Source organism: Pungitius pungitius, chromosome 15, assembly GCF_949316345.1.
Source record: "Pungitius pungitius chromosome 15, fPunPun2.1, whole genome shotgun sequence".
In the NCBI taxonomy this organism is placed as follows: Eukaryota; Metazoa; Chordata; class Actinopteri; order Perciformes; family Gasterosteidae; genus Pungitius; species Pungitius pungitius.
Window position 1 is genome coordinate 2,411,715 of NC_084914.1, and position 26,105 is coordinate 2,437,819.

The following is a 26,105-nucleotide window of genomic DNA, read 5'->3' on the forward strand; positions in this document are numbered from 1 at the left end:
AATTGTTAATCCGTTTGCATAATGTACAAAATAGTATATTTTAATATATTTTAAATATTTTAAGAGATATTTTGTATTTAGCCATGACATTTTATTTCTCCACACTTATTTCAAGCTGAAAGTATCATATGTCTGTATAGAATCGTACTGAGAGTAAACATAATTTTCTAGTGCTTTAAAATCTAACAGAGTGATGATATAAAGAGAGGGGGGGGCCCTGTGGTGTGCCTTCATCACACGGTTGGGTTTCAGTGAGCGACAGGGTTCAGTGTTGATGTGGTGGAAACTTTTTGATTGTGCCATGAGTTCCTATTTGATAGTGATTTTTCATACGCTAAAAGAGTCAATGCTTGTGATATTCGATCCATGGATCCATCTCGGCTGTAGTTCCTATGTTGGTGGTCGGACATGACCTGTGTCTTTTTTTTTTTTTTGTCTTTGTATGTCTTCCAATTCAAATCATGTATTGTTATGTTGTTGGTTCCTCAAAACATTTTTAGAAATAAAATTGTGAAATGTTTTTCTTTTCCTTCCTTCCCTCCCTTTCCTTCTTTCCTTCCTTCCCCTCCTCTTGCTTACCTCCTACTTTCTTTATTTGTTTGTGTCATTCCACAGTGTGTTCATTTTGTGTAAAATGTTCTGCCGTTCCTAACACTTATTGCACTAAGGGATTCAATGCAGTATGCTATTTTTGGCTAAAAACCACAAATTTGCAACAAAAAAAAAAATAACGGATTTCTTTTCGGAAAATACGAGGGTTTTTAATAATACATTTTGAATCATCACTTAAAACTTAGTTCATGAAAAAAACAATCCTGTGGATAAAAAACAAAATGTGGTTTTCTCCACAACAGCAGCACTGCATTGGTTTAATGTACCAACAGATTTGTAGTAAAGCGTCACTGTTGAATCACTCACCAAGTATCACTTAATTGTTATGTAGCATTTTACAGTTGTAGCATTTGATCAACTCAGAACTTTGTCTTGTATTTCAAACATTTCTTGTAAATTTGGAATAATCATGTCGCCTTATTATCTGTGCATTACATTATACTCCAGGCAATGCCAAATATTAACCTGCTAAGCACTGTTTCATACCTTCGGTTTTTTCAAAAACAACTTACTGCTCCATCCCTCTGGCTGGAGGGGTACAGTAGCATTGTGGATAGTTTCTGCTCTTCACGCCGTGAAATCTGTAGGCAACATTGAATCAAAACTGTGAACTTCAAATAGTACAAAAAGCATCATTTCAAAAAGTACAGGATGAGCTCCAGTGTTTCAAGACAACTACACAGTCAGCACCACAGGGAGAACGAGCTGGCAAGCCCATAATTACGGAATCATCTCGTTTTCAATTCATTTTGCAGACTGAAAGGCTCAGCCTTGGTCTTGTGTGTAAACTGCCCCCCGACGACATTTAAAAAGCTATTTCAGTACATACGCCCCCCAAATAATTGGCATGTCAGATACACTTGAACATAGTGTCATTTGACTTTTTGTACTGCAGGTTATGTGCAACATGAAGTAATTATGCACACTTGTAATATTTTCTATTTTCATATGAGATTTAAGTGCTTTTTTGTACTCACTGACATTTTTTTTCTTCCTTGCATGTAATGCAAGAAAGAGGAGGAAAAAAATGTTTTTCATAAAGTATATTTGCATTTGGTACTCCAATAGTAAATCGAGTGGGCAAACATTATGTTTCATAATTTAATTTACAAAACTATGCCAAGTATTTAAAAGCTATTTTTAGAGTATATAAAAAACTCATTCATTTCTTTCCTTTAAGACATGCCTTTATCTTTGTATCTATAAATATGAGCATAATCCATAGTCATATGATTGTGCTACTGTTGTATGATACTGCAGTCCGATTCATAAATAAACTCTTTGCATGAAACCTGTGTTTGTTCTGAATTTCCAAGCAGACGTCTACTGGATTTGTTCCTAAGTCACTGGAAAAGTAGTGTTCTTTGTAAAATATTTAGAAAAACTTCCTCTCTCAAAGATGATTTAATATATATTTACACCTCAACCACAGGTGAGGTTAAAGAACACAGTTGTGGATTGAGAATGATTAGATATGTAGCCATAGAACACAATATAAAAGATATATAAAGCTAAACATAATTAACATAACGTCTGAATCACAGTTCATTTATCGTTGGTGATATAGCAACAACACATTATAATCATTCTATATTAAAGTCATATCATATATATTACCAACATGAATAATTGATTTATGTAACACAATAACTTAGTACCACAGTAACATGCATTTAACATTATGAATGATTCCAGTGAAAAAAAATTTAAATATAAATTTAGTTAACTATATTAACTAGTTTAAAGACTTATTTATTATACTTACTTATTTTATATTTATTATAGCCAATGTCAATACTTGACATCAGCTCAAAAACTATTTATTTCAAAGACAATACTTTCATTTACGACACTTTTCGCTTTAATACTACTTTAAACTGGTGCTTAAAGTATACTAGACTAATGACTTTAGAAATGTAGATCAAATGTATATAAAATAATGACTTCGTGTAGTATCCGTAACGTTAGTAGCTACCGTCAAGTCTTATTAAGTGCTGACGTAGCGCTGCACCCCAAGCTGAGCTAGCTAACTAGCCACTTCAGCTAACGGTTCAGGCTAACGCCAGTTCCCAAATAGGTGGTCATTTTAAACAATATATTTACTTGCGATAAATTTTTCTCTTACATGTGTTGCTGACCACGAATCGAAGATGGGTTTCTTGGAATCTGAAGCTCCCAGTCAGCCGTTAAAAGCAGGCTGAAGAATGACCTAAACGCTAGCTAGCCGTTGCACCGTTTTTAACTGTTATCGTTGGCTCAACATGGCCGCTCGTGACCGCTGATGACCGTCGTCCTCAGGTAAAATCTACGGCGGGACACAACCCTTAATACACATTCACTTTTTTAACATATTGAATAACTGATAGGACACCACTTCAATGGTCCAATTCCATAACTTCCACTATTACTAAACTGTTATTACAGCAAAGTATTATGTCACATGGTGCTACCGTTTGCCTCCTTCTAACAGCAACCATGACACCTGCAACATCGTGTTATCCTCGTCAAGGAGTTATTGTTGAAATGGTCTCTCACATCATTCGTCTGTGGTTTTTCATTACACACCGTTACGTTTTACCACGTCTGTTTACTATGGAATAACGTCTCCCAAAAAAAATGAAACCGTTCCAACTGCCACTGTCTTTAAAAGCCGACTTCCATTAATCTCCTGCTGCCGTAACACCGCAGACCCGTCATCAGCTGTGCGCTTGTTCTTCTCCTGTCGGCAACACGTGACTCCCATCAGGGGCCCCCGGGACAGCCGAGCTGCCCCCAGAGAGACTCTGCCTTCACACCCGAGCAGTCAGGACGAAGATTCCACTCAAGGTATCTGGCTTCACCTAAATGCACTTGGGTGTAAACACACCTGTAGAAAGACTCCAATGAGTCCAAGACACCTGCGCTGCTCTGTACTCAGTGCGTCCACAAGGTGGAGCTCAACTGTAAAAGATAAACTAAAAAACACATTCTTCTCAAAACAGCATGTTGTCACTGTGACAGCATGTAAGTGCCCATGTGAAAGACACATGTTATAAAAGATGCTTATTTCTTCTATAATAGATGTTTAATTGTACCATTCCACTCTCGTGGGTAAAATAACATTTGGATCCCCCAAATACTGCCAGTTTTCTCTAAAATAAAATGCACATTTTTATTATAAATATATATTTTATCGGCAGAGAAGTGATGCTCCTCAACGCACCTGAACTGCGAGTACTTTGGCATCCAATCATAAATAGAGATAAGGCTTTTGATTGTCTCGGTTGGGAACTCCAAAACCATACAATGTTAAAACTGATGAACCAGCGTTTTTTTTTTTTTTTTTAATCATACAGTTGAATATGCTATAACTAACTATTTGGACACATCAGCATATAACCTTTCATCCGTGTAATGATAACACCTGATGAACATTGCATTGCTAAAAAGCAAAATGCAGCCGCAGAGACCCCGATGTTGTGATACAGGCCCCCCCCCTCACCCCCACCCCATGTAGCTTAACAGCTGATTCGATCCCCCTGCACCGGGAGCCCGACTCGTCCCGGCTATTTATGGCCGATGCCCGTCTACCGAGGCCGCTCTCTTCAGCCCATACATGGTTGCCCCGGGATGAGGTTACCGGCGCGGATTTACGGCCCCCACCCCACAAACCCCCTGGGACACTGACAGTGTTGTGTCGCCTCTCAGGTTTCAGTCCACATTAGTGGCCATTAAAACAAAAACAAAAAACAAAACCGTTTTGGGTCATTTCAGGGAATCACTGATTGTTGGAGTAGCCGTCCCTTCAAGCCGCCCCTGTCCCTCTCCTTCACTCGTCTCCTGCGCAGCCCACTCCCCCTCTCGCTCTCCCTCCCTCTCTCCCTCCTTCCCTCCCTCCTTCTCTTTCTTCATTGCTCGGCTGCTCCTGGACAGATTCTTCTGGCACCCCGCGCTGCGCAGCGATACCAGGGGGGAAGGGGGGGGAAAGCACCGGGGCTATATTGGTCGGCTGCTGAGGTCGGACGTGCTTGGTGGCGGTGGATGACTTTGGGTCCTCCGTTTGGGTTCACCTGCCCACACCTGTGCCTCTTCAGCATCCGCTCCGCTCTGAACAAGGAGCTTGTGAGACCCTACGGCTGCTTGTACAGATGGACTATCATTGAAGGGGAAACATAGTGAGTACACGTTTGATCCAACGCATGCTACGCTACATGTCAAGAGTTTTGGTCAGCAGCTGAGCAGAAAGTTGTTTTATGATGAATCTGATTCGTCATATATTCGTCATTCAGAAAATTGTAGACTCTCAGATATTTGCTGAGTAGATTAAAGCACGTTTTGCAACTTAACTGAATGAAGTTAAAATGCAAAAAAGTTGCCTCTGGAAAAAAAAAAATCTGGCAATTACAAAATGAAGGCTTCTGTCTTCCATTGTTGACCAGCCCTTTGTTGTTGTTGTATTTATTAATTAATTTTTAGTAGTAGTTAGGAGCAGGGTTTTGCAAACCGTCGGATGTTAAAACAAAAGTTACAATCATAATAACTTTTGTTTTAAAAAGTGCCTCATGCCCCAAAAGAATCAAGGATTGTAAAAGTATTGTTAAGTCTCCTTATGATTGGGAAACTCATTCATAATGACTCTTTGTTATTTTAACCAACACCCCCCCCCCCTCCTCCCCACCCCCCGGCAGCCGGGTTCAAACGCTGGTGCCAAAGCTCAGCTCTGTGCGTGACTGGTGTCCGGTTCAAAGCGTCCCCCTCGGAGGACTGAATGTAGCGTCCCTCTCTCAAGTAACCAGCCGGCTCTCAGCATTCCAACCTCCGGGCCGCGCAGCTGATCTCTGCTCCGCTGCTCAAGCGCCAGCCGGCCGTCATTTCTCCACAGTTTTGTTTTCGTAATGTGTGTGTGCTTGTGTGTGTGTGTGTGTGTGAGAGAGAGTGTGTGTGCATGTCACTCCGTACGACAGTTGTTTGGTGCTCTGCACCTGCTGCACGCGTCAAACCGAGCAGACAGCTTTACTGGACCATCTGCTCCCGGATTCCATTCATCCACACGTGTAAGAATACGCGCGTCTGTTGAAGGGCTTTTTTTGTTGAAAGGGTTGAGAGTACAGACGAACAGACTTATGGGAGCTCCTAAGCCACCTTCTTCTTCTTCTTCTTCGTCGGTCAGCAAATGGACATCGCAACAAAACGTTGGTTTCGGGTTTGCTTTCAGGTGCAGATGTTTGCACTTTGTTTTGCTAAAAGCTCCCCTCTAGTGTTGCTGTTGTCGTTGGTGTTTGCAGGATGCAGAGGTGCAGATTCAGTTCAATCCGCGTGCTCTTCCTCCTCCGCTCCTCATCCTCCCGCCTCGTGATTAGTAAACAATCATAAAGTTGGACTATCTTATAATACAAACGATGCTTGGGTGATACGTGTTTTGTGTTATTTTGAACACGCTTAGAAGGATGTACGGGGCGAAGGTAGCACGTCAACAGACATCCAAATCCTCCAGACACCGATTCTGGCATAAAGACTTCCTCTCCCTCCTCCTTCACCCCCCCCCCCCCCCCGCTCCATCTCTAGTTCTTCCACCTCCCTTCCTCCTTCCGAGGGTTGCAGGACTTCTTAAGTGTCTCTCATCAGAAGCTCTTTGCGCCCGTTGATATCCATATAAGAGCACAGCGTTGGTGAGTTGATGTAATGCAGCAGAAAGGAACGCAGGTCTGGATCTAAAGAGTAAATGTTTAAGGGAGGAGGAAGGATGAAGGTTCCTCCTCTGCTGCCTCAGGCTCTCACTTGTGTGTGTGTGTGTGTGTGTGTGTGAGAGACTTTGGGTCATACACTTAACTGAACTTCACTTTATATTAATGCATGCGTGTCTGTGTAGATCCGCGCATTCGTACAAACCATCCAAAGAGACGGAGACAGTCTCTCCTAATAAAGGCAGCCTAAGCTCGGAGCAATGTGTGACTCAAGAGACCAGGAGCTGAGGAATTAATGATTCTGATTAATGGTACTGCTATTCTAAACACCAGATGGGAGGGAACCGTTGCCTTGGAAAAGTGGCAGAAAAGAATGCGTTTGATGTACGTCTGAAAACTCTGCAATAAGCGAATAGTCATTATGAGCAGCTGTGATCAAGTATGGCTAAACATGAAAGGAAAGGAAATATGTCGGATACACTGAAGACCGACGCGCTGCTTTAAAAAGAAACACAATTATTAAAGCACATGTTCGAAAAGAGACTGGTAATATATTGATATTATATCTTATCTATTGATATTATAGTGATGCGAGACTAGATATCTTAAATTGCAGATATTGTAATATTGCAAAAAAGTGTCTGACATCATGATTTCCATGATCTAAATGTTGCAAATCACATGAGTTGTCTTATCCATAACACCGTGTGTTAATTTAATCCATGTACTGCAGATGATGTCACCATGTAGTGTGATACAACATAACCTCATCTTTAATCTTTAATAAGTTTTTCTCTGCTCAATAGTGTGCAATAGTTGCAGGAAAAGGCCTCGGGGTCTTACGTGAATCCAATCCTTCTTTGTCCATTTAGACAGAAGTCCGGGCTCCAGTCAGACCAGCAAAGCACCGAGCTGAGCCGAGCTCAGGCTGCTTAAGAAACAAAAGGGTCATGTGGTTTCTATAAGTAAAAAGTCCACAACGTATGAGCAGAATGCTGCTGAGCTCCAGAGCTTAACGTTTGATTAGCAGAGAGGAGCTTTGATGCTGAGTCACACACCTCGTGGTGTTTACATGATGTCCTGGGTGTTGAGTTTTATGGACTGGTTTCCACAGCGACTGTTGCCAAACCGTTGGGCCGAGTTTCACATTTTTGTGACCAAAGGGACAAATAAAGTCAGAGCGAGTGGTCGAATGCAGCCGGGGAACAAGATCAGGAATCATTTGACAGAAAGAGGAACCTGACTGGTGACGTGGTGAGTGACGATTGTGAAAGTATGAATTTTCATAATTTATTTATGCATTCATGAAATAATGTAAAACTTTTTTTATTCAGGAATATTGATCTATATTCTTATTGTATAGATCATGTATTGCCCCATCATTCTCATTCTACATAAAACATTGTTCTTATTAAAATTGTTTTTTTAGGGCGCCATCGATATACTTTATAATCAGACACTTTTAGTTAAGCAACAAGAGCTTATTGCATAATCTGCAACAGACAGAGTTGCAGATTATGCAAGTGAGATATGAGAGTTTTTAAAGGTGCAGTGTGTAGGGTTTGGCGCCCTCTTGTGGGGAGGTAGAAGATTGCATCTGGACCTTCTGAACTGCAGCGATGCGAATGGCCCCATCTAGAGCGTGGGATCGGATTGTCCATTCTGGGCTTCTGTAGAAACATGGCCGCCAGCTCCTGGAAGAGGGCCCGCTATATATTTAAATAGAAGCGGCTCATTGGAAGTAAAAATAAATGAAAACGTTGAATGAATAATGACATAATGAATATGGTGTACCATGTTTTCTAATAGATCTCCCTGTCTGCTTTACACTATTCCTTTGAATGGGTTTTTAAAACAACCAAACCCCAAAGAAAAGGGCTCATTTGTCAGCGTATTTCTGTTGACTGAGACAGCGAGGGGTCGGACACACGCTCCCATGTTGTCACGGACTGAAGAAAAGCTTCGTATTGGTCCGTCAAAGGAAAGAAACGCAGCGAATGCAAGAAGAGGAGAGAATAAGGAGATTTGAGGAATGAGAGGGAGTTGAGCCAAGGAGGTTCGGGAAGAGGAGGGGGTTATGGGGAGGGGGAGGGGGGGGGTGTCTGCAGGATTGCACAAGATGGGTGGCGGGGAGGACAAATGCGGTGGAATGAAGGAGAGAAGGAGGAAGGAAACAAGGAGACGGTCCCCTGGTAAACAGCGGGCGGCTGGCCGACAGGGTGACCTCTTCCCCAGGCAGCCACTCACAACACTTGTTGCCTTATTAGGGGCGTCAACGGGGAGCAGGGGCAGACTAAGGAAGGGGGGGGGGTGTTTAGAAAAAGGAGCACACAGACATGGAGTTAGTCCAAAAAGACTGCGATGAGAGACAAAGGGCCGCTGGTGGCTTGCATCCTTTCTGCGTGCGATGCACACTTCATATTTGTGTCCCTTTTGTCATGTTGCCACGACGATTACGACCTTGAGTTGTGTTATTGTCCGTCTTTGCGAGGCCAGGGCGTCACATTACGCCTTACTTCAGCAGGAGCAAAAGAGTTTCACCCCGTCTGACGGGTTTGTTTCATTTGGCTGCTGATCAGCCTTCGAGGTGCATTTGATCGGCCAACTCTTGTGTTACATTTGTTTTCCGGCTTTTAAACCGTTGCATTTCTCAGCGAGCAGTTGGAGAAGCGTCACTAGGACTCAGTCGATGGTGTCATGACTGGTCACGTGACTTTTGGACCTTCTTTGTCCGCTCGTCTAACTCGTCTCAGGGCGAAGGGTCCCACGCGACGCTTGAAGATAAACATGAGACTGAAATAAAGTAAATAAAGAACCCCCAATCCACAAGGTTTCTAACAACAACACACCGCCCAACACCACCCAACACGGGCCAACACCACCCAACACCACCCAACACGGCCCTGCTGGCCGAGTCACTGAGTTTCTTTATCATCAAGGCTAATTTCTGCCTGTAATCTGATTAGGGCTCTGAGCTTCTTTAGCACCCTGCTGTGCTGTCTCTCTCTCTCAGCTCCACCTCGTGTACACACACACACACACACACACACACACACACACTCAGATCCCGAATGACAGTCTGTGCTCGCCGTGTAGCCGGGGCAGTCAACCTGCTGTGTTCCGTGGCTGCGTGTGTGTGTGTGTCCGTGTGCACGCGGCAGCGTGTGTCGCCACCTCCATCCTCGCCTCCGCCGCCGCCGTGACCCGAGTCTCGCGGCGCCCTTCCTCCTCTCCTCCGCCAACATGTTCCGAAACCCGTGGATCTCTAGTTACCATGTGAACCACGAGCCGCCGCATGGCCAAGGTAAGGCCTCTGAAGAGGGGAAGGCTCGGCCCGGCTGCAGGAAGTCCTGCTCGGGGGGGGGGGGGCTTTGCTAAAGCAGTTTAGCTCCTCGCTGAGATAGATGACAGAGCGGGTGGTGGCTCGCCTCCTGCTTCTTAAGGATAACCTTTTGCTTTTGGTTTGAATGCAGCTGTTACATTAACAGGTTTGCGTTATTACGATCTTGCTCTCGTTCCCTCCTCTCGGATGTTCTGCCTACTGAAAGCAAGCTGCCCCGTTCGCACAGGAAGGAAGGCTATCTCAGTCCTCCGAATATTTATAGAGCATCCATCTCCTCCCGGCGCTCCCTTTTAGACCGACCGGAGCCGCTCTCTGGCACCGTCCGCCTTGAGGCTCGTTGTGTTGACGACCTGCAGGCGTTTCCAGGGAGAGACGCTTCTGCACAAGGGCCTCCGCACACGGATAAACAGGCAGATACATTTACACGAGCTCCCCAAAGGCTTCAGAACTACGACCCAATAATGTTACGGGGCCTCCAGCCCCGATTCATGGTCTCGCTTATTCACACTTGCTTCTTACTTCTGAGTCCTTGTTTCCATCGTGTCACGACACCAAACACAGAGAAGCTCTCAAACCAGACGTCGAATCGACACTTTCTCACTTCTTTGGAGGCCAAAATAAACCAGAGGTGATCTAGAGGCGTCTGGAGGAGTAACGCGATGCGGCTCCTTCCCCAGGACACAACCTTCCGAACCAGAGGGTCAACTGTCAGCTGGGAACTGGATGTGAACTTTCTGAGAATCCTCCTGAGACTCGTGACTCACACTGAGGCTGGAAATGATTTTTCAGGTCACGTTGTTGATTCTCTTAAAGGACCTTTCAGTTGCATCCCAACCATTTATTGTCTCTTTTATCAGCATCAGTAGTGCATCGCTTAATATTAGTTATATTGACAATTTCCAAAAGGGTAAGCAGAAGGATTGTGCTGTTCATGCTGCAACAAAGAAGGGTCTGAATAATACAAGAAATGCAGCAGGCCCCAAAAAATAAAAGTATTGATGGCGATTGTTAAGCGTAAGCCGTGTGCAGCCTTGTAACAGCATGATTCAAGTAGATTTGCATTACTTCCAAATGCCAGAAATGCACTGTTTATTTTTAGCACAGAGGTACATCATCTGGAAAGGTGTAGAAGTAGAAACAGAGTCTTGTTTCTCCTTTCAGAGTTTGGATCTAAAGCTCGGACCAAGCTTTGCAGCTCGGCCTCATTGCCAACGGAAGCATTAAGGTGAGACGTGCCTTCATCCAGCCAGAGGGGTGTTTAGAGGGGTGAATTAAAGGGGAAAATAACACATGGCATTTTAGCATTTACGTTGGTTTGTCACAATGGGGATATGTAAGGATATGGGGTTTACTGCAGTAGAGCGCTTCAGCTTATCGTGCTCAGTGAGCATTAAAAGCGGGGGGGGGATGCCTGGAATAGATTATCCAAGAGACAGTATTTTGTTCACATGGCTTTTAAGGCCGTAATACCTCCTTCAGGAGCACGTTGCAGCCGAGCTCCTTCTGCATTTCCTCTGGCCGGTGTCACTAGCGGTTTCAAACAAAGTGAAATTAAAAAGCACTAGTATGTGTACTTGTCCATAAGTGACAATTACAAACAACTCTGTTTTAAAGTACGTGGACTTGAAAGGCGACTTGAGGTTTACCCTGGTTTGTGTGACCTGTTGACTGTGTGTAATGGCATTATTATAAGACCTTGACCGTCGGTTTCTAATTGGAGGAGAGTCAGGCTAAGCTGGATCGGGGTGGAAGTAACACCGGTCACCTGCCATCACCTGTCAGGTACAAGGCCTACGAGGCGGAAACTGACAAATTGGCACAATTAACGGTCGCCGTTCAATCCGAAGAAAGCAGCTGCTCATCTGCCTATAATTAGCATTGATTTGATCAAATGCTCGTTGTTCTTTAAGAGCACTTGTCTTCTCTTTCAGTTTCCAGAGTGACTTCTCCCTGAGCGACAACACCACCCTGGTCAAGAGTGTTTCGGATCCAGATGCCAAGCTCCTGGCCGTCCTTCCCAAGGGTGGGTTTGGTTCTAGGCACACACAACAACACGTCACTATCATTTAACTACCATTTATTTTTCTCATATTCAGTCTCAGAGTTGAAGAAACACTTTGAGGGAGCCGTCACTCAGGATTCGGGAATGAACAGGTATCTCCAGGGCTCACAGCCGTCACGTAAACTCACCTCAGTATCTTCATGAAAACTCACCGAGCTCCTCCTGCCCTTTGACCTCTCGACAGGAAGGAGAGAGTCGCCCGCCGCATGGAGGGGATCGAAAGCGACGCCCCCCCCGCGCTAGTGCCCGGTGGCTTGGTAGCCAACAGGATGCTGGAGGAGGATCCTCCGCGGTACACCCGCGCCTCAGATCCCTGCGAGCCTTGTGTGATGGGTAAGCCTCGGGTCCACTCTCCCGATGCGTTGGAAACACATTAATGAAACACTCGATTCTGAAGGAAATGAGGTTTTGTCACGAGGAGACAAAAACCCATTGTATGGATTCACCAATTGTCTTGTTAGAAGGACGCATCCGAATGTAACGGGGTCTCCGCTCTTTTCCGCAGTGAGGCGCTACAGTCGAGAGGAGTTGGAGGCGCCCCAGAAGAAGCTTTCGTCTCACGACAGATCGCCTCAGGTCAAAGGTGGCGGGGGCAGCGCCCGACAGGAGCCTCTCATGGTGTATGTTGACCCAGTAGCGTTATCCACCTCCTCCTCCTCCTCCACCACGCCCAGTTCTGCCCCCACAAACCCCGCCAGCCTCAGCTCCAAGGCCGAGCGCATTGCCCGCTACAAAGCCGAGCGCCGCCGCCAGCTGTCGGAGCGCTACGGCATCCTCCTGGACCAGGAGCCGGACGCCGATTACACGCCGCGCCACCGCCCTCGCCGCGACACGGACGCCTCCGACCGACAAGCGGCGCCCTGGCGGGAGGCGGAGAGGCAGGACGCTCAGGAGCCCAGAGCGCCGTATCGCGCCGGAGTGGGCAGGGTTTACATGAGGACTCACCCAGATCCAGCGCCTGTTTCCACCTCCAGCCCCGCCCACTCGAACCAAGCCCCTCCCCCCGCGCAAGAAAGGCCCAGGAGATTTTCCGAGCGGGAGCGAGCGATGAACCGGGAGAACCAGCGGCGGGGTTCGGCTTCCAGGTCTCGAACGCAGGAGCCGCAGACGCCTCCGTCCCAACACCAGGACGCCGCCCATCAGGAGCCAAGCCCCGCCCCCACCAGGGATTACAGCATCGCGGCGGTGCCCAGCTCGCCCCGCGCCGCCCGCCGGGCCTCGCTGCCCTCCCCCCGCTACGGCATCTCCCCCGGGGATCTGTTCATAGAGCAGCAGGCCCAGAGCATCCTCAGCAGACAGGGGTGAGTTTGTGCAACCCGGGAAATACAAATAGTTGTTTTTACTCATCTCACATTTAAATGCACAACTCTCACTAACAAAGGATTAGTCGCCGGCCCGAGTCAGTACAAATGCTCCCAGTTATTTTTTATACTTATACCATACGTATATATATATTATTTTGTTCTCAGAACCGTCCAGGAGCTGTAAAAGCAGCCGTTTGTTGTCAGCACACACGCACGGTTCTTGTTAGACGGGCTGTGACTGCGCTTCTACTGAGCCGAGTGGAGTCAGTGAGCCACAGTTGATGGGGTGACAACATTAGTCAGCTCGATGCGCTGACCCAGTCAGTCGTGGACCCACTTACTCAGCACTTGTCGGCTGATTTGGAAACTGGCCTGTTAACAACTATGAAATTACATCGGAGTATTCTGTCTATTGGTGCAGAGATGAGACTTTGCATTCTGTTTTGTATGGATGGCTTTTGATCACCTCATGCATTCCTCTGCTGAAAGGAGAGACACGTGTCCTTGAGTACGGATGCATTTATGGGCTGTACAGATACAGGTCCTAGACATGGCCATCTTTCTTTTATAAAACCTTTAAAAATAGTGTTAGTATAGCTTAAATAATTTTATCGGTACTCTTATTTGCAATTCTAATCAATTCAATTCATTTTATTTTGTATAGCCCAAAATCGCAAATTACAAATTTGCCTCAGAGGGCTTTACAGTCTGTACACATGCAACATCCTCTGTCCCCAAACCCTCACATCGGCACAGGAAAAACTCCCCAAAATATGAAAAAACCCTTCAATGGGGAAAAAAGGGAAGAAACCTTAGGGAGAACGTCAGAGGAGGGATGGACAGACTGCAATGGATGTCATGTGTACAGAATCAACAATGTAAAAGATGTACAATACATTCAAATCCTCTAACAGAAATGATACAAGTAGCTTTGCAGAGGAAAAGTCTCATAGGAAGGATAACCACAGTCTATTAATATTGACTGATGTGTCTCCAAAGAGGACATTCTAATCATTTTCTAACCACTGCGTCCTTGTATACCACTGACATGTCTTCTTTTTGGCCTTATCGGCTTCCCATGCTAGCTGGCATGAGTGTGCACTCATGTAGCACAAGAGCTGTGTAAATCCTTCGTGCCACGTCCGATAAACCACAGGTCCATCCATCATGTCAACGACAATGAGATTAGAGCGACCTTTGGCTGCCAGGGGTCACCGGGTTGTGGATGAAAATAGTTGGGCTTACCTTTTTGGCACAGAGACATCAGAGAGAGAGAGAGAGTTGTTTGAACTAAGACTCAAATTTAAACCCCAGGCACGGTGCTACTTGACGGATTCGGGAGTTCAGGTCGGTCCCATGTTAGTTTGGGGTCATGAAACTTTTTTTTTTCTCCATTTTTAGTGGAAACTAAATTAAGGGCGTGCAAAATTTAAATCAGTAACGTTTTGTGGGATTCGATCTGCGGGTGTCTGTTGCCGGCTGCCTCGGTAAGTAGCAGATTGTTGCCAGCAACATCAAAATGTGTAGTTGCATAGTAGTGTTTTGGATCATTTACCACACCCTACGCCGCGTATGAATCAAAGCTTGGTGTCTGCTCTTCAGGAGTTGGGAGATTGAAAGAAGTCTTTAACTGAACTGGAATCTCAGTGTCCCGTCTCCGTTTCTATTTCCCCAAGAATCCGGGTAAGAGAACGATTGTCCAGGGATGAAATTGTCCAGAGGCCCCCCGACCGGAGTCCAGACCGGCCCCAGGCCAACAGACCCCGCACTCAGGGGAGCTCTGCTCAGTGCGCCCCACAACAGGAGCAGAGGGGCGCTGCCGATCCCCCGCCCAGCGCCGGCCGCCACTCTGGCCACGGCCAAGCGGCCACGGCCTACCCGCCGCCCGGCCCCACCGTCGACTCGTATCTGGCCCTCCCTGCCCCAGTGGCCGCCGCCAAACGCCCCGCACCCCCCGAGGTGCAACCGCGGAGGAGAGTGAGCGCCGACCAGGTCCATGCCGCCCACAGGGAGGCCCGGCAGGCCCCGAAGGAGGAGGCCCACACGGAGGGCCTGCTGAAGAGCAGGAAAGCCGTTCTGCCGTCAGAGATCCGCCGAAGGGAACAGAGTGTGGATGATACTCACAGGGGCCGGCACGAAGACGTGGACTGGCAGAAATACAGCTCGGAACGGAGGGCGACGGGTCGCGGCGAGGAGGACTGGGATCGGGAGAGACCGAGGGAGAAGGAGAGGGGGAGAAACGTCGAGCGGATCAGAGAAAGAGGGAGGGAGCGTCGTGACAGCCAAGAGGAGAGAGCGATTCAACCTGTGCAGCCTTCCCACGGCGCGGCAGTCCAGCAGCCCAGGCAGCATCAGCCCTCGGAGCCTCTGCACGGGCAAGAGGAGGCCCCAACGCAACAGCAGAGTGAACCCAGAAGGAGACAACAGGGTGCTCAAGTTCAACCGCAGGAGCCTCCAACGCAGCATCAGTACGACCACGCGAGGCAGCCCCCAGCGCAGCAGCACCCTAAAAGACAGCGGGAGTGTGAGCTCCAAAGAGAAGAGCCTCCAAATGAGCAGAAAGACTCCCGGAGAAATCAACACGAGCAACAGGCAGAAGTTGAGCTTCAGAGGCGGCGGCCGGAGCCGTCAGGGAGCCAGATGTCTGACTCGGCCGTCTATCTCCAGAGGGGCTCCTCTTTGCCGCAGGCCCAGCCGGCGAGCGGGGGGCCCAAGCCCAAGATGAGGACCCGCGCCATGTCGGACATCGGCATTAGCCAGCATTCCGCCATGTATCGCGTGGACAGAGCGACGGCCGGCAGGGAGGCGTCGAGGGCCGCCCCTCCCCCGGGGACGTCCAACGGGGAGGCGGGCTCCCTGGACACCAGGGTGTCAGTGGCACTGCTGCGGCACTCGTACCTGGAGAACGCCAACCGGAAACCTGAGTTGTAGGTCCCCCTGGCATGGGCTCTGTGTTGCATCGCTAAATAACCGTCTAACTCTGCATTAGTGAGCTGCTGCTGCAAAAAAAAAACCTTTAAAAAAGATTTGGATAGAAAGTTATTTGGCATGAAACGTGTCAAAGTGCATTACGAGGATGCTATCATCACTCTAATTGTTCCTCGTTGTGTCTGCCATCTTGTTTTTGGAGCTTGACCTGTGCAAGTTGGGGTCGGCGGGAGTTGTCTGTCTGCTGCATGTTCACTGTAGGCGACGTCTCTTCACGGTTCGGGTTGCAGTCAATGTGTGTGAACTGCTTTTCTACTAAAACCCAACGCTGTTAATAGTTTTCTTCACTTGTACTTTTCCCTTTTCTTCGTTGTCCTCGTCAATCTATTCACAAAAAAAAAAAAAAAAGAGAGGCCACCAAAGTGGACCTGTCCGCCGCGGGGGCGGAGCCGGCGGGCGGCAGCGATCGGGACCGCGGCGCTCGCAAGCCTCGGCGCTACATCACTCCGGGAGACAGCCGCATGTCGGAGAGGTTTAGGACCCAGCCCATCACGTCTGCAGAGCGGCTGGAGTCCGATAGGTACGGCCGGCGCCCCCCCCCGCAGTGATCGGCGGGAGCTCTTGGCGAGCGTTTCGCTGATTCCTTTGTTGAATACACTGGATTGCACGGCGCGGAATGGTTCTGGGTGGACGCTCGGATCGTGATCATCACGTCGCGGTTGCTGAAATACATGCCAAAAAAAAAAGTGTAAATGCTGATGCTCGACGTATGCTTTCTGCAGGTCTCGTCTGAGTCCGTCGAAGCTGCAGGATCCTGAAGGTTCATTCCGCACATATGCGCACATTGATTTTCAAATGGTCTTTTTTGTCCCAGAAGTTTAAATACAGTTAATGCCCCGTAAAATGATTATTTTCTCCATTTCATTAGATGAAGGAAAACTAGACGATAGAGCCAAGATGAGCGTGGCTGCCAAGAGGTCTCTCTTCAGGGTACACCTCCTTCTTTATGTACATTTTAATCATATTACCAGAGGATTTATAGTAATATAGTAATAATGAGAAATGCTTTGTGGTCAATAGAAAGAGTTTTGTTCATATTTCATCTTATTTAGTTAACTGGGTATTTAAAGAGATCCAAATAAATTCCCCTGCTTTTGTAAACTTCTGTTCCTGACGTATTCCTCCAGGAGCTGGAAAAGACATCAGACGGAAGTATTCCCAAACCACGCTCTCGGAACTCCGCGGTTGAGAGGCGCCTGAGGAGAGTTCAGGACCGCTCACACACTCAACCCGTCACCAACAGGGAGGTCGTCGATGCCTCCAGGTAGATCCTGCATTCGGCTGGATCTGGTTTATTCATCGTGTTCCTCTTTTTTCGCCTTGTCGGTTTATCCCCCGTCTCTTTGTCCTCTTTTCTCGACCTTGAAGTGACCCCGCCGCATCGCCACAACCTCCGAGCAGCCACAGCAGCGCCCCTCGTGTCCCCAGCCCCACTGGAGCCAGCGCCAGTGTGACCAGCATCAGGTACTTACCGAGTGTTCCATTAAAGCCAGTTCAATGAAAGAAACTACCATGCACGGGGTTCAGTGTGATTGTATTATATTTGAGTGTACACCTTTAAACAACTCGTTAAATGAAGGAAATGAAAAGCTATGGGGCCAGAGCCTCCCTCTCCTGGCTGCAGCGCTGTTCTGTTCGCTCGGCTCGTCTTACGCTGTGATTCCTGCCTGTGACCCCCCCCCCCCCCCTCCCCCTCGCCCCCCTCCCCGTGTGCCACTTCATACCTATGTGCACCATGTAGGGCAAAGGAGTCGGCTTTAGCACCATAACTCACCCGGTGCTTTCCATGCCCAGTTCCCAAGCGTTCACTCACTGTCATCGTTGCCCACACGTGGGTCACATGGGTCAGCTAAGTTAAAAAAAAAGGCAGGGTTCACGTGTCCTGCAGTGTGTTTACTGACCCTGGTTTAACTTCTCCGTAACGCCACCGACATCCGAGTGAATCACATGATTATGTGGCATATGCGTGCTGATCTACCTCTAACCTGCTCGCTGGTGTTTGCATGTTTGTTCTGCTATTTAATAATTAGTAGGGGATATTTTGTTGTTAGTTATGAAACTGCTTGGTTATCCTTACCATCAGAAATCTGAAGGTTACAAGTTAAAGGCAATTGGACGTTGTTTATTTGAGAAAAATACATTTAGCACCTTGTTTGTTGCCCCCTTTTCCCTCTTTGACAGTTTACAAAACCCCTGAAACGGATATTATACACATTAAATATAAATGTGTTTCAATTAAGAGATCCTTCAGCGTCCTACACCAAATGCCCCCCCCCCTCCCTCTGTCACTACCCAGCATGCCGGCCTCCTCGCAGCCCGACTCGGCGGTCCAGGATCAGGAGAAGGAGCCGGAGGAGCACCAGCCACCAGCTGCCAGCGCCGGGGCCGGGGCAGAGCGCCACCTGCTTTTCCCCGACGAGCCGGACATCTCCGCCCTCCCCTTGGCTGAGAAGATGGCCCTCTTCAACCGCCTCGCTCAGCCCGCGACGGGCACGGCCGCCGAGGGGGTCCGAGGAGACACCCGCCAACGCAGGGCCAACGCCCGCTTCCAGACTCAGCCCATCACCCAGGGAGAGGTGCAGCGGGTAAACACACACGACGTCACAAAGTAATGATAAATAAGGGATCAAACAGTCACATGTTTCACATGTCACATGTAAACAGCATACAGACAATACTGTACAAAAAATGGATGTGGAAGTTAGGAATACTGAACATATTTCTTTTGGACGGCGGGATACTTTTTACATCTACGCGGCCAAAGCATCGGTATGAAACCCAAACATCAGCCAGACTTCACCTGCAGCACGTTCACAATCCATCACTGGTGTCCACACAGGAAGCTGAGCCGCCGCTAACCTCCGCCTCGTCTAACGGGGACTCGCGGGCCAATCAGGGACAGCGCGTAAGGCCCGTACGGAGCTTCTGATTGGTTGCAACGAATGAGCCCGCTCTCGACTGACCTGATTGTGCTGCTTACTGTAGCTTGATGACGACCATTAATGCAATTCAGTGTGCATCCGAAGTGGTCAATGTTGCTTCGTCACGGGATTGACGCCTTGTCTGTTGTCTTTGGATACAAGCAGCTTCTCTGACACGCTTGTATGCTGCAGGAAACGAGCATGCAAGTATTCGACTGGAAATTCTGCATGCTGGTTTATTCCTCCCAACTCAAATAAACCAGCGAGAACAGAAAAAATATCCAGGGAATAAGAATGTGGATGTATCTGGCCTGAAAGCTGTGTGGGTCGATGCAAAGACCTTGTTTATAGTAAAAAGGACTGGACTGTATTCTGGTGCAGTTGGAGTATCTGGAGATGGGTCATATTTCATACATTAATACTGAATTTTAGTGTCATGTTTTACTGACTTTGCGAGCAAGTATGAAACCATCTCATTTCTCATCTGATTGTATTCCATGCATCAATGTGTTCCTCCATCTGTAGCATCCACACATGCATACATCTCTAACTTCCATCCACACGCCCATTTAACTCCAGTCTTTTCTCCATTATAAGCCCCTCCACCCTCGAATTTGTCATTCTATCCGTCTTTACATTTCTAACATGATTCCTGCTGTTTCTGCAGCTGAAAATCGCAGGCGAGATCAAACTGGAGCCCCTGTCGGCCTCCCTGATCCGCTCCGTGGCAGCCGTCACCTCCCAAGCCACCGTCGCCACGGTGACCGCCGCGCCAGGCAGCGGCGGGGGCGGCGGCGCCGACGACAGCGGCCTCCGTCCGAGGAAGTCCACCGCCGTGCCCTGCATCCCCGCCCAACAACAGGCTGCCGGCGCCTCGGGCAGCCACCAGGAGAGGGCGTTGATGTATTTCTCCATGACCCAGAGCGGGGACCCGGGCCGCCCGGAGCCCGGGCTCGACTCCTCCCCCCTCCTCCCCGAGGGCCGGCAGAGAGCCGGGGCTCCTCGGGCTCCACCCTCCTCCTCCAGTCACAGGCAGCAGGGGGAGGCGGTGGAGGAGGGCTGGCGAGAGCGTCAGGGGGAGGAGGAGGAGGAGGAGGAGGTGAGGGGGAGACGGCAGGGAGGAGCCAGAGGAGAGATCCAAGACGGCAGCACTAAGCGGAGGCTGCACTCCCCCGACAGGCACCGGGACAGCAGGCGGCAGCATCCCCAGCACTCTGCCGAGCTCTCTTTGCAGGGGGGCGAGTCTCTGGAGCCTCTGGCCAGCCGGAGAGCCGCAGACGGACGCTCCCAGGAGAGTAGGGAGAGAGCAGAGGGAGGAGGAAGAGGAAGAGGAGGGTACCCGAAAGAGTCAGCTCACGCCGCCTCTGCACAGAAGCAGGAGATCGTCGGCGGCCGGAGCCAGCCAGGCATCTCAGGTAGGAGGCTCCTCAGATGACTTACACAGATTGATGAGATGGAGAAAAGTGAAAAGCACAATGGAAGGGGGGTGAATATGTGAGGGTGGAAGAAGGGATGTCGGAAGAGAGATAAAAAGCAAAGACAGGGGGTGACAAAAAGAAAGTGGAAGCAGTGTCTGGGGACGGGGCTGTTCTCATTACCCTCATTGTCTCGTGCAGCGTGCTCCCACGCATGATTGCTTTCTGCCGGCTGCACACACACACACACACACACGCACACACACACACACACACACACACGCGCACACACACTTGTCCCTGCTGGCGGTATTTGATTTGGCTGAGACCGAGAGACGTCTGAGGCTGCATCCAATTAGCATATCTTCACATGCATTTGCCTCATGGCTGTCTTTGTTTAGACAGAGGAAGCACCCTTCCTGACATGCTGATTGACAGCTAATGGACGCCAGAGATCCTTTTTTAATCGATCCGCGTTGTGCTCAGTGCCACGGCTGACAAAAGGGGCTGTGGTCCCTTGTGCAGCTTATTGCGCCTGCGAGGTCGCCTTGCGCATTCCCCATTGTAACGGGCCTGACCTGTTTTTATGTGCCAGTGCAGAATGCGTCCAGGGGTTGGTCTCTTTTTACCCCCATGCATGCTCACAAACACACTGCACGGGAGGATGAAAGCGCTCGGTGAGAGAGGGCAGAGCACTTGGCCCGGCACCTCCATCAAACAGGTAGAGGACAGGAAGGACACAAAGGACGCCTCGTTTGCAGGCCGTGCTCTTATTCGCTTCAGTGTTGGTAGATCCTTCGAGACCATAGTTTGTATCGCAGGGCGGCCTGCATTGCTTCACAACTGACCCTCACCCTGACCTCAAGGAAAAGACGTTGCTACGAGTGATGTGCAGCAGGTCTCTGATTCTGATTGTCAGGTCCAGACGTTGTAACTTAAACGAATGCTGCTTTCAGACGTTCCGGATCATCCCGCACCGCTGAGGCCACCGACCGCCAGGGCCTCGTCCAGGACGGCGTCCCACGTTTCAACCAGCCTGCAGCCTCCTCAGACTCTCCCCAAACCCTTCACCCAGCAGCCTCCGCCCACGCCGCCCAAACCTCCGGCCGACAGTCAGCCCCCGCCCCCGACGTGCCCCAGACCGTCCCCTCAGTCCCCTCGGTCCCCGCCGACGCAGGCCAGACCTCAGGGATTCATCCAGCCTCTCCCCAAGCCCTACCTGCAGACGACCCCCCCGCCGCAGACTCCACCCAAACCCCAGTGCTTCCCCCGGGCCCTGGTCCATCCCCAGTCCCTGGACCCCGACGAGGACTTCGGCAGGGACAGTGTCCATTCTGGAGATCTGCTGTCCCCCACCGAGTCCATAGACCTCCCGTCCGACGGCATGTCCGCCAAACAGATGTCCATCAAGGAGAGGTGAGTGACGGCTGGGGATCTTTCGTGGCACCGGGTCGTATGGAATGCTGCTGTGGAGACGACGTTCCACCAGGGAACGGGATCGTTGAGGCACAAACAATCGGAGCGACAGTGATGTTGATGCTCTAATGGCGACAGTCTTTGCTGTGCTTCATTCTGCTCCCAATGCTTGTCCATTGGTTTCTCTGAGCTCTCTGTTTCCCTCACTACTCTTATCGTTGAAATTTAAATTAAAAGGGCTCCCACTCCGCTGCCAAATGGCCGGTAATAACTGGGTGTGCAGTGTTTTACATTTTGAAGGTGAGAGAGACACTTTTTGGGGGGGGGGGACAGCCGGGAGGAGAGATTCCTGAGGTGTCCTCATTTCTGGCCCGTCCACGCTCAAGCACCTGAGATGATGACACACTTTCCTTTACCCCTCAGCCTCTGCTCAACAGCGACACTCTCTGACCTGTTTTTTCACCCTTGAACAATCATTTTGTCCCCTTTTCACCACATTGGCTTTCTTCTTTTTGGTTTCTCCAGTTCTAGATATGCACGCTCTTAGAATCCAATTATCCCCATTTCCACCCATAAATTCGAAAAGCATCACTATTCCATCAAATTTGTACACAAAAATGGATGAGAAACCCCAAATGTACATCCACATATTATTGGAGTTTTGGAGTATTTTGAATCTGTTATAAGTTTGTAGTGACCGACCCACCGATTGGTCCGAAATGATCGGCTGAGGGCCCCCTTCATCAAAATGTCCTTTCTGTTGCTTTCTGACAGAGTGGCCCTGCTGAAGAAGAGTGGCGAGGAGGACTGGAGGAACAGGATCAACAAGAAACAGGAAGTGGTCAAGGCGGCGTCCGCCGAGCAGCAGGCGCAGCCATGGGAGCCGGAGCCCACCTGCGAGAAGACGGTCAGTTATCGACAGAATCAAACCGCATCATCGCCCGTTAAAGGGGCGCCGCGTTGAAGCTCACGAGCTCCCTCGAATCTGTGTGTGAAAAGTGATGTTTTTGGGGAGTGTGTGATGGCCTTTTTACATTTCCAAAGTGGCAGGAACAAACAGGAGTTTGTTACATATGCTTCTCTCTCCGTTAATACAGCAGCTGCAGGTCAACGCTGCGTTTTCTTTCTACTCGGCATTAGTATTCAGTTGGGACTGTAATCCTGTGGGCCGTCTCCCCCCTAAAACCCATTATAAGCAACAATGCCCTCCCTCCTTCCCCCCCCCCCCCCCCCCCCCCCCCCCCCGCCCCGTCTGACTGAGGACTTCCCCTGTGTTTAACCCCTCCAGGAGGAAGGGGTGGTCGTTCAAGAGCACTCCGCTGTGTGTGAGCAGCTGTGGGTAAGACAAAAGGGCCAATCGGCTTCGTGCGGGATTCGTGTTGTCCAATCACGGCTCGGCGTGGACTTTGTGTGATTGCTGCTCCGGGGGTGTGCTTTTTTTAACTTGGAGGGATGGACCAGTTTCTGTGCTTTCTTTAGCTTTTTGCTGATGCTGTCCTGAAAGCGGCATTAAGTAATCCATTTAATTCAAAATCAGTTAGGTATATAGAAAACGTTGTCCTTTTATATTAATTCTACTTCCAACAACCATTTTAAACCTGAATTTTTTATGGCCATCATTAAAGCAAAATTGTAGTGAATATAAATATATATACATTTGATGTCAGCACATTAATGCTGTATGTATGTATACATTCCACATATTCCATAAGTCCAGTAGAGCAGATGATGGAGATAAGCACGAGTTTCAGTGGTTAAAGGACAAAAGTTTACCAAAAAACATCATTTATTTTTAAGGTTTTGTATTCCCTGAAAAGAAAGTACTGGATTGTTTTGAGTCATGACTCCTCAAAAGATTATTTAAATGGAATAATCTTAGCTGGTTAAACACAGAGTACTTGTGGACCCCTGCTACATGATAAACATATATTTCAATTATTACTTAACGCACCTTAAGCGGTGTTTTTGCTCCTCTAGCGGTTTAATGTGCCAGATTCAAAACTGTTCAAATTCAAAATGTAGAGAAATCGTTCCTTGCAGTTGTTGTTACTAAATAAGGTCCTTATTGCTTACAGAGCTTCTAGATTAAGTCTGTAAGCAGCATTATAGCTTTACAACATTCACGTTACATTCCCAGTTTCTGTCCTTCTCTCCTTTGCATCCCTCTTTCATCTGCATGCTCATCGTTCTTTCTTCCTTCTCCTCCTTCGCTTTCCTTTCTTTCACTTTTCCATCCACCTCTGCATCCTCAGGAGCCCGTCTTCTCCTCCACCTTTTCTCCTACTATCTCCCTTGGCCAAAAGTGTCAGTACATTGACCACCATTGTCAGGTAAGGACGAGCACCCAGCACGCCCCGGTGCGCCGCATGCACTACTGAGTACGACACTTCACGCGGGCTCGGATCGATTTGATCATGTGACCACGTGAATAATCGCTCCGTAAGCTCTGTGTTGAGTTTGAATGCAACTCTCGACACAACCTTTAAATCCCCCCCCCCCCCCCCCCTCCTCCGTGCAGAAGATGGGAGAGCAGATCGAGGCGCAGATGTCCATCGAGGAGAGAAAACTGATGATCTCCGTGCGGGAGGACGCCTGGAGGACGAAGGGCAAAGGAGCAGCCAACGACTCCACGCAGTACACCGTGGCCGCTCGTATGGTCAGGAAAGGTCAGTGTGCGGAACCGCCGTTTCCCTCGGGGAGGTGTGCCACCTGCAGGACTTCTAGGCCCAAAGATGACAAAAACGCGACTGCACCCTCTCCAGATGAGACGTGTTTCCCAGTATGGAAAACGCTGACGTGTCTTGCTGGTAGTCGTGTGAAGGCCCAGTGCAGCGATCTGGGAAAACAAAGCCTCACATTTTAAAAACACAACACTGTGGTTTCGTTGTGAAACTGAGAGAATAAAGTGAGAAATCGAGGTTATTAAACAGGGCCGATTCCCAGCCTTTAAGTGAAATATGTTTGTTATTAAACGCGACGTCCTGTCTCGTGGGTCCGCAGGCCTGGCGGCCTCCTCCTCCGTCATCAGCCCCGTCCTGTCACCGGTCTGCACCAAACTCAAGAGCAGCATGCCGGCTGTCAACAAGCCACAGGAAGGTGAGACTGATCCGGAACCTCGATTGGTTCATTTGTTGTTGTTTTAACCACAAGGGATCAATCATTTCGGGTTGAGATCATTTCATCTTGTGTGCAATGGTGGGCAAAAATATTTGTAATATTTCACTTTTAGAAATTGAGGCGAGGTCAGAAATGGAATCGGACAAGAAACTGGACAAGTTGGAGAGCTTCCTGGGACGTCTGAATAGCAAAGGTATGAACTCACCGACCTTAAGCTGCTTAAGTGCTATTATCATCTTTGCCTCTTTGTTAGTGTTTTTCTGCTATTTCGGCAACTTCTACCCTGGTTCTGTCCGTACCTCGTGTTTGGGCCTAATGTGCTGTTTTCCCTCTGCCGATCAGTGGCTGGTCTGCAGGAAACCACCCTAACAGTGACCGACAGGGCGGTGAAGGAAGTGATGAAGCTGGATGACGAAATCTTCTCCAAGTTCTACAGACGCGTTGCCGAATTCCCGCGCATGCCCACCAGGATCGAGATCAGCGAGGATTTCGACTCCATCTTTGGTTCCCAGGGCCCGAAGTAAACACACAAAGGAGCTTATTAGGGACGGCTGCACACAAGTCGAACCCCTAAAGGCCCCCACTCACCAACTCGCTCCCCCCCCCCCCCCCCTCCCGCTGCAGGCTGACGTCGGCCATGGTGCAGCACAAGCGGTCGGTGCGTCCCTCCCGGAACGTCCGGGCGTCCAGGAACCCCGTGAAGATGCTGGCGGCCAGAGAGGACATCAGACACGAGTACACGGAGCAGAGGCTGAACGTGGCGCAGTTGGAGAGCAAGCGGATGAAGGCGGAGAAGAGTCAGCGTGAGCATTTGTGGTTGTAGTCGCTTGTTGTTTGTTGGGAAAAGCTCAAATGATCGGTAGCATTATTGTTGCTTCCAGCCATCTCCACCTTTTGTGTTCTTTGGGTAAATAAGAGCTAATTGGAATGACCCTCTCCTCGAGCAGGCTTCGCTGCACTCTGAAGGTTTTTATTCGTTTCTTTTAAACGTTTACTCCCTAATTCCAGTGAATAAATCCTCGGAGTATTCCGAGGCTGCTCTGGCGGGTCTGGCCAGTAAAGAGAACTTCAGCAGCGTGAGTCTGCGCAGCGTCAACATCTCCGAGCAGATGTCCAACAACAGCGCCGTGCCGTACAAGAACCTCATGCTGATGCAGGTCAAAGGTGAAGAACGACGGTGCTGCATGCTGGACCCCCCCCCCCCCCCGTTGCTGACTCGGCGTGTTTATTCTTTTGTGGAAAGATAAGGAGGAACGGAAATGTA

General features: G+C 48.9%; 1 protein-coding gene across 10 annotated transcripts in view; it reads left to right on the forward strand.

The window, feature by feature from the left end:
• Positions 1-4,553: 4,553 nt before the first annotated feature.
• Positions 4,554-26,105, forward strand: part of LOC119204974 (supervillin-like) — a 29,854-nt gene continuing 8,302 nt past the window's right edge. Inside the window, exons 1-25 of one of the 10 annotated variants that reach the window (XM_037457344.2) lie at positions 4,554-4,766; positions 10,780-10,843; positions 11,550-11,641; positions 11,715-11,772; positions 11,865-12,013; positions 12,186-12,981; positions 14,661-15,911; positions 16,322-16,492; positions 16,695-16,732; positions 16,841-16,902; positions 17,100-17,236; positions 17,341-17,436; positions 18,269-18,557; positions 18,812-18,886; positions 19,561-20,308; positions 21,265-21,724; positions 22,499-22,631; positions 23,013-23,063; positions 23,977-24,054; positions 24,243-24,390; positions 24,725-24,820; positions 24,954-25,034; positions 25,184-25,361; positions 25,466-25,644; positions 25,850-26,005. In XM_037457344.2, coding sequence (XP_037313241.2) covers positions 11,765-11,772; positions 11,865-12,013; positions 12,186-12,981; positions 14,661-15,911; positions 16,322-16,492; positions 16,695-16,732; positions 16,841-16,902; positions 17,100-17,236; positions 17,341-17,436; positions 18,269-18,557; positions 18,812-18,886; positions 19,561-20,308; positions 21,265-21,724; positions 22,499-22,631; positions 23,013-23,063; positions 23,977-24,054; positions 24,243-24,390; positions 24,725-24,820; positions 24,954-25,034; positions 25,184-25,361; positions 25,466-25,644; positions 25,850-26,005 — 5,380 coding nt within the window. In that variant the 5' untranslated portion in view covers positions 4,554-4,766; positions 10,780-10,843; positions 11,550-11,641; positions 11,715-11,764. Of the gene's footprint in view, positions 4,767-9,353; positions 9,580-10,779; positions 10,844-11,549; positions 11,642-11,714; positions 11,773-11,864; positions 12,014-12,185; positions 12,982-14,660; positions 15,912-16,321; positions 16,493-16,694; positions 16,733-16,840; positions 16,903-17,099; positions 17,237-17,340; positions 17,437-18,268; positions 18,558-18,811; positions 18,887-19,560; positions 20,309-21,264; positions 21,725-22,498; positions 22,632-23,012; positions 23,064-23,976; positions 24,055-24,242; positions 24,391-24,724; positions 24,821-24,953; positions 25,035-25,183; positions 25,362-25,465; positions 25,645-25,849; positions 26,006-26,105 lie in introns of those variants that run through there. The other 9 variants (XR_005117298.2, XM_037457339.2, XM_062557564.1 and 6 more) reach the window with 9 other exon arrangements.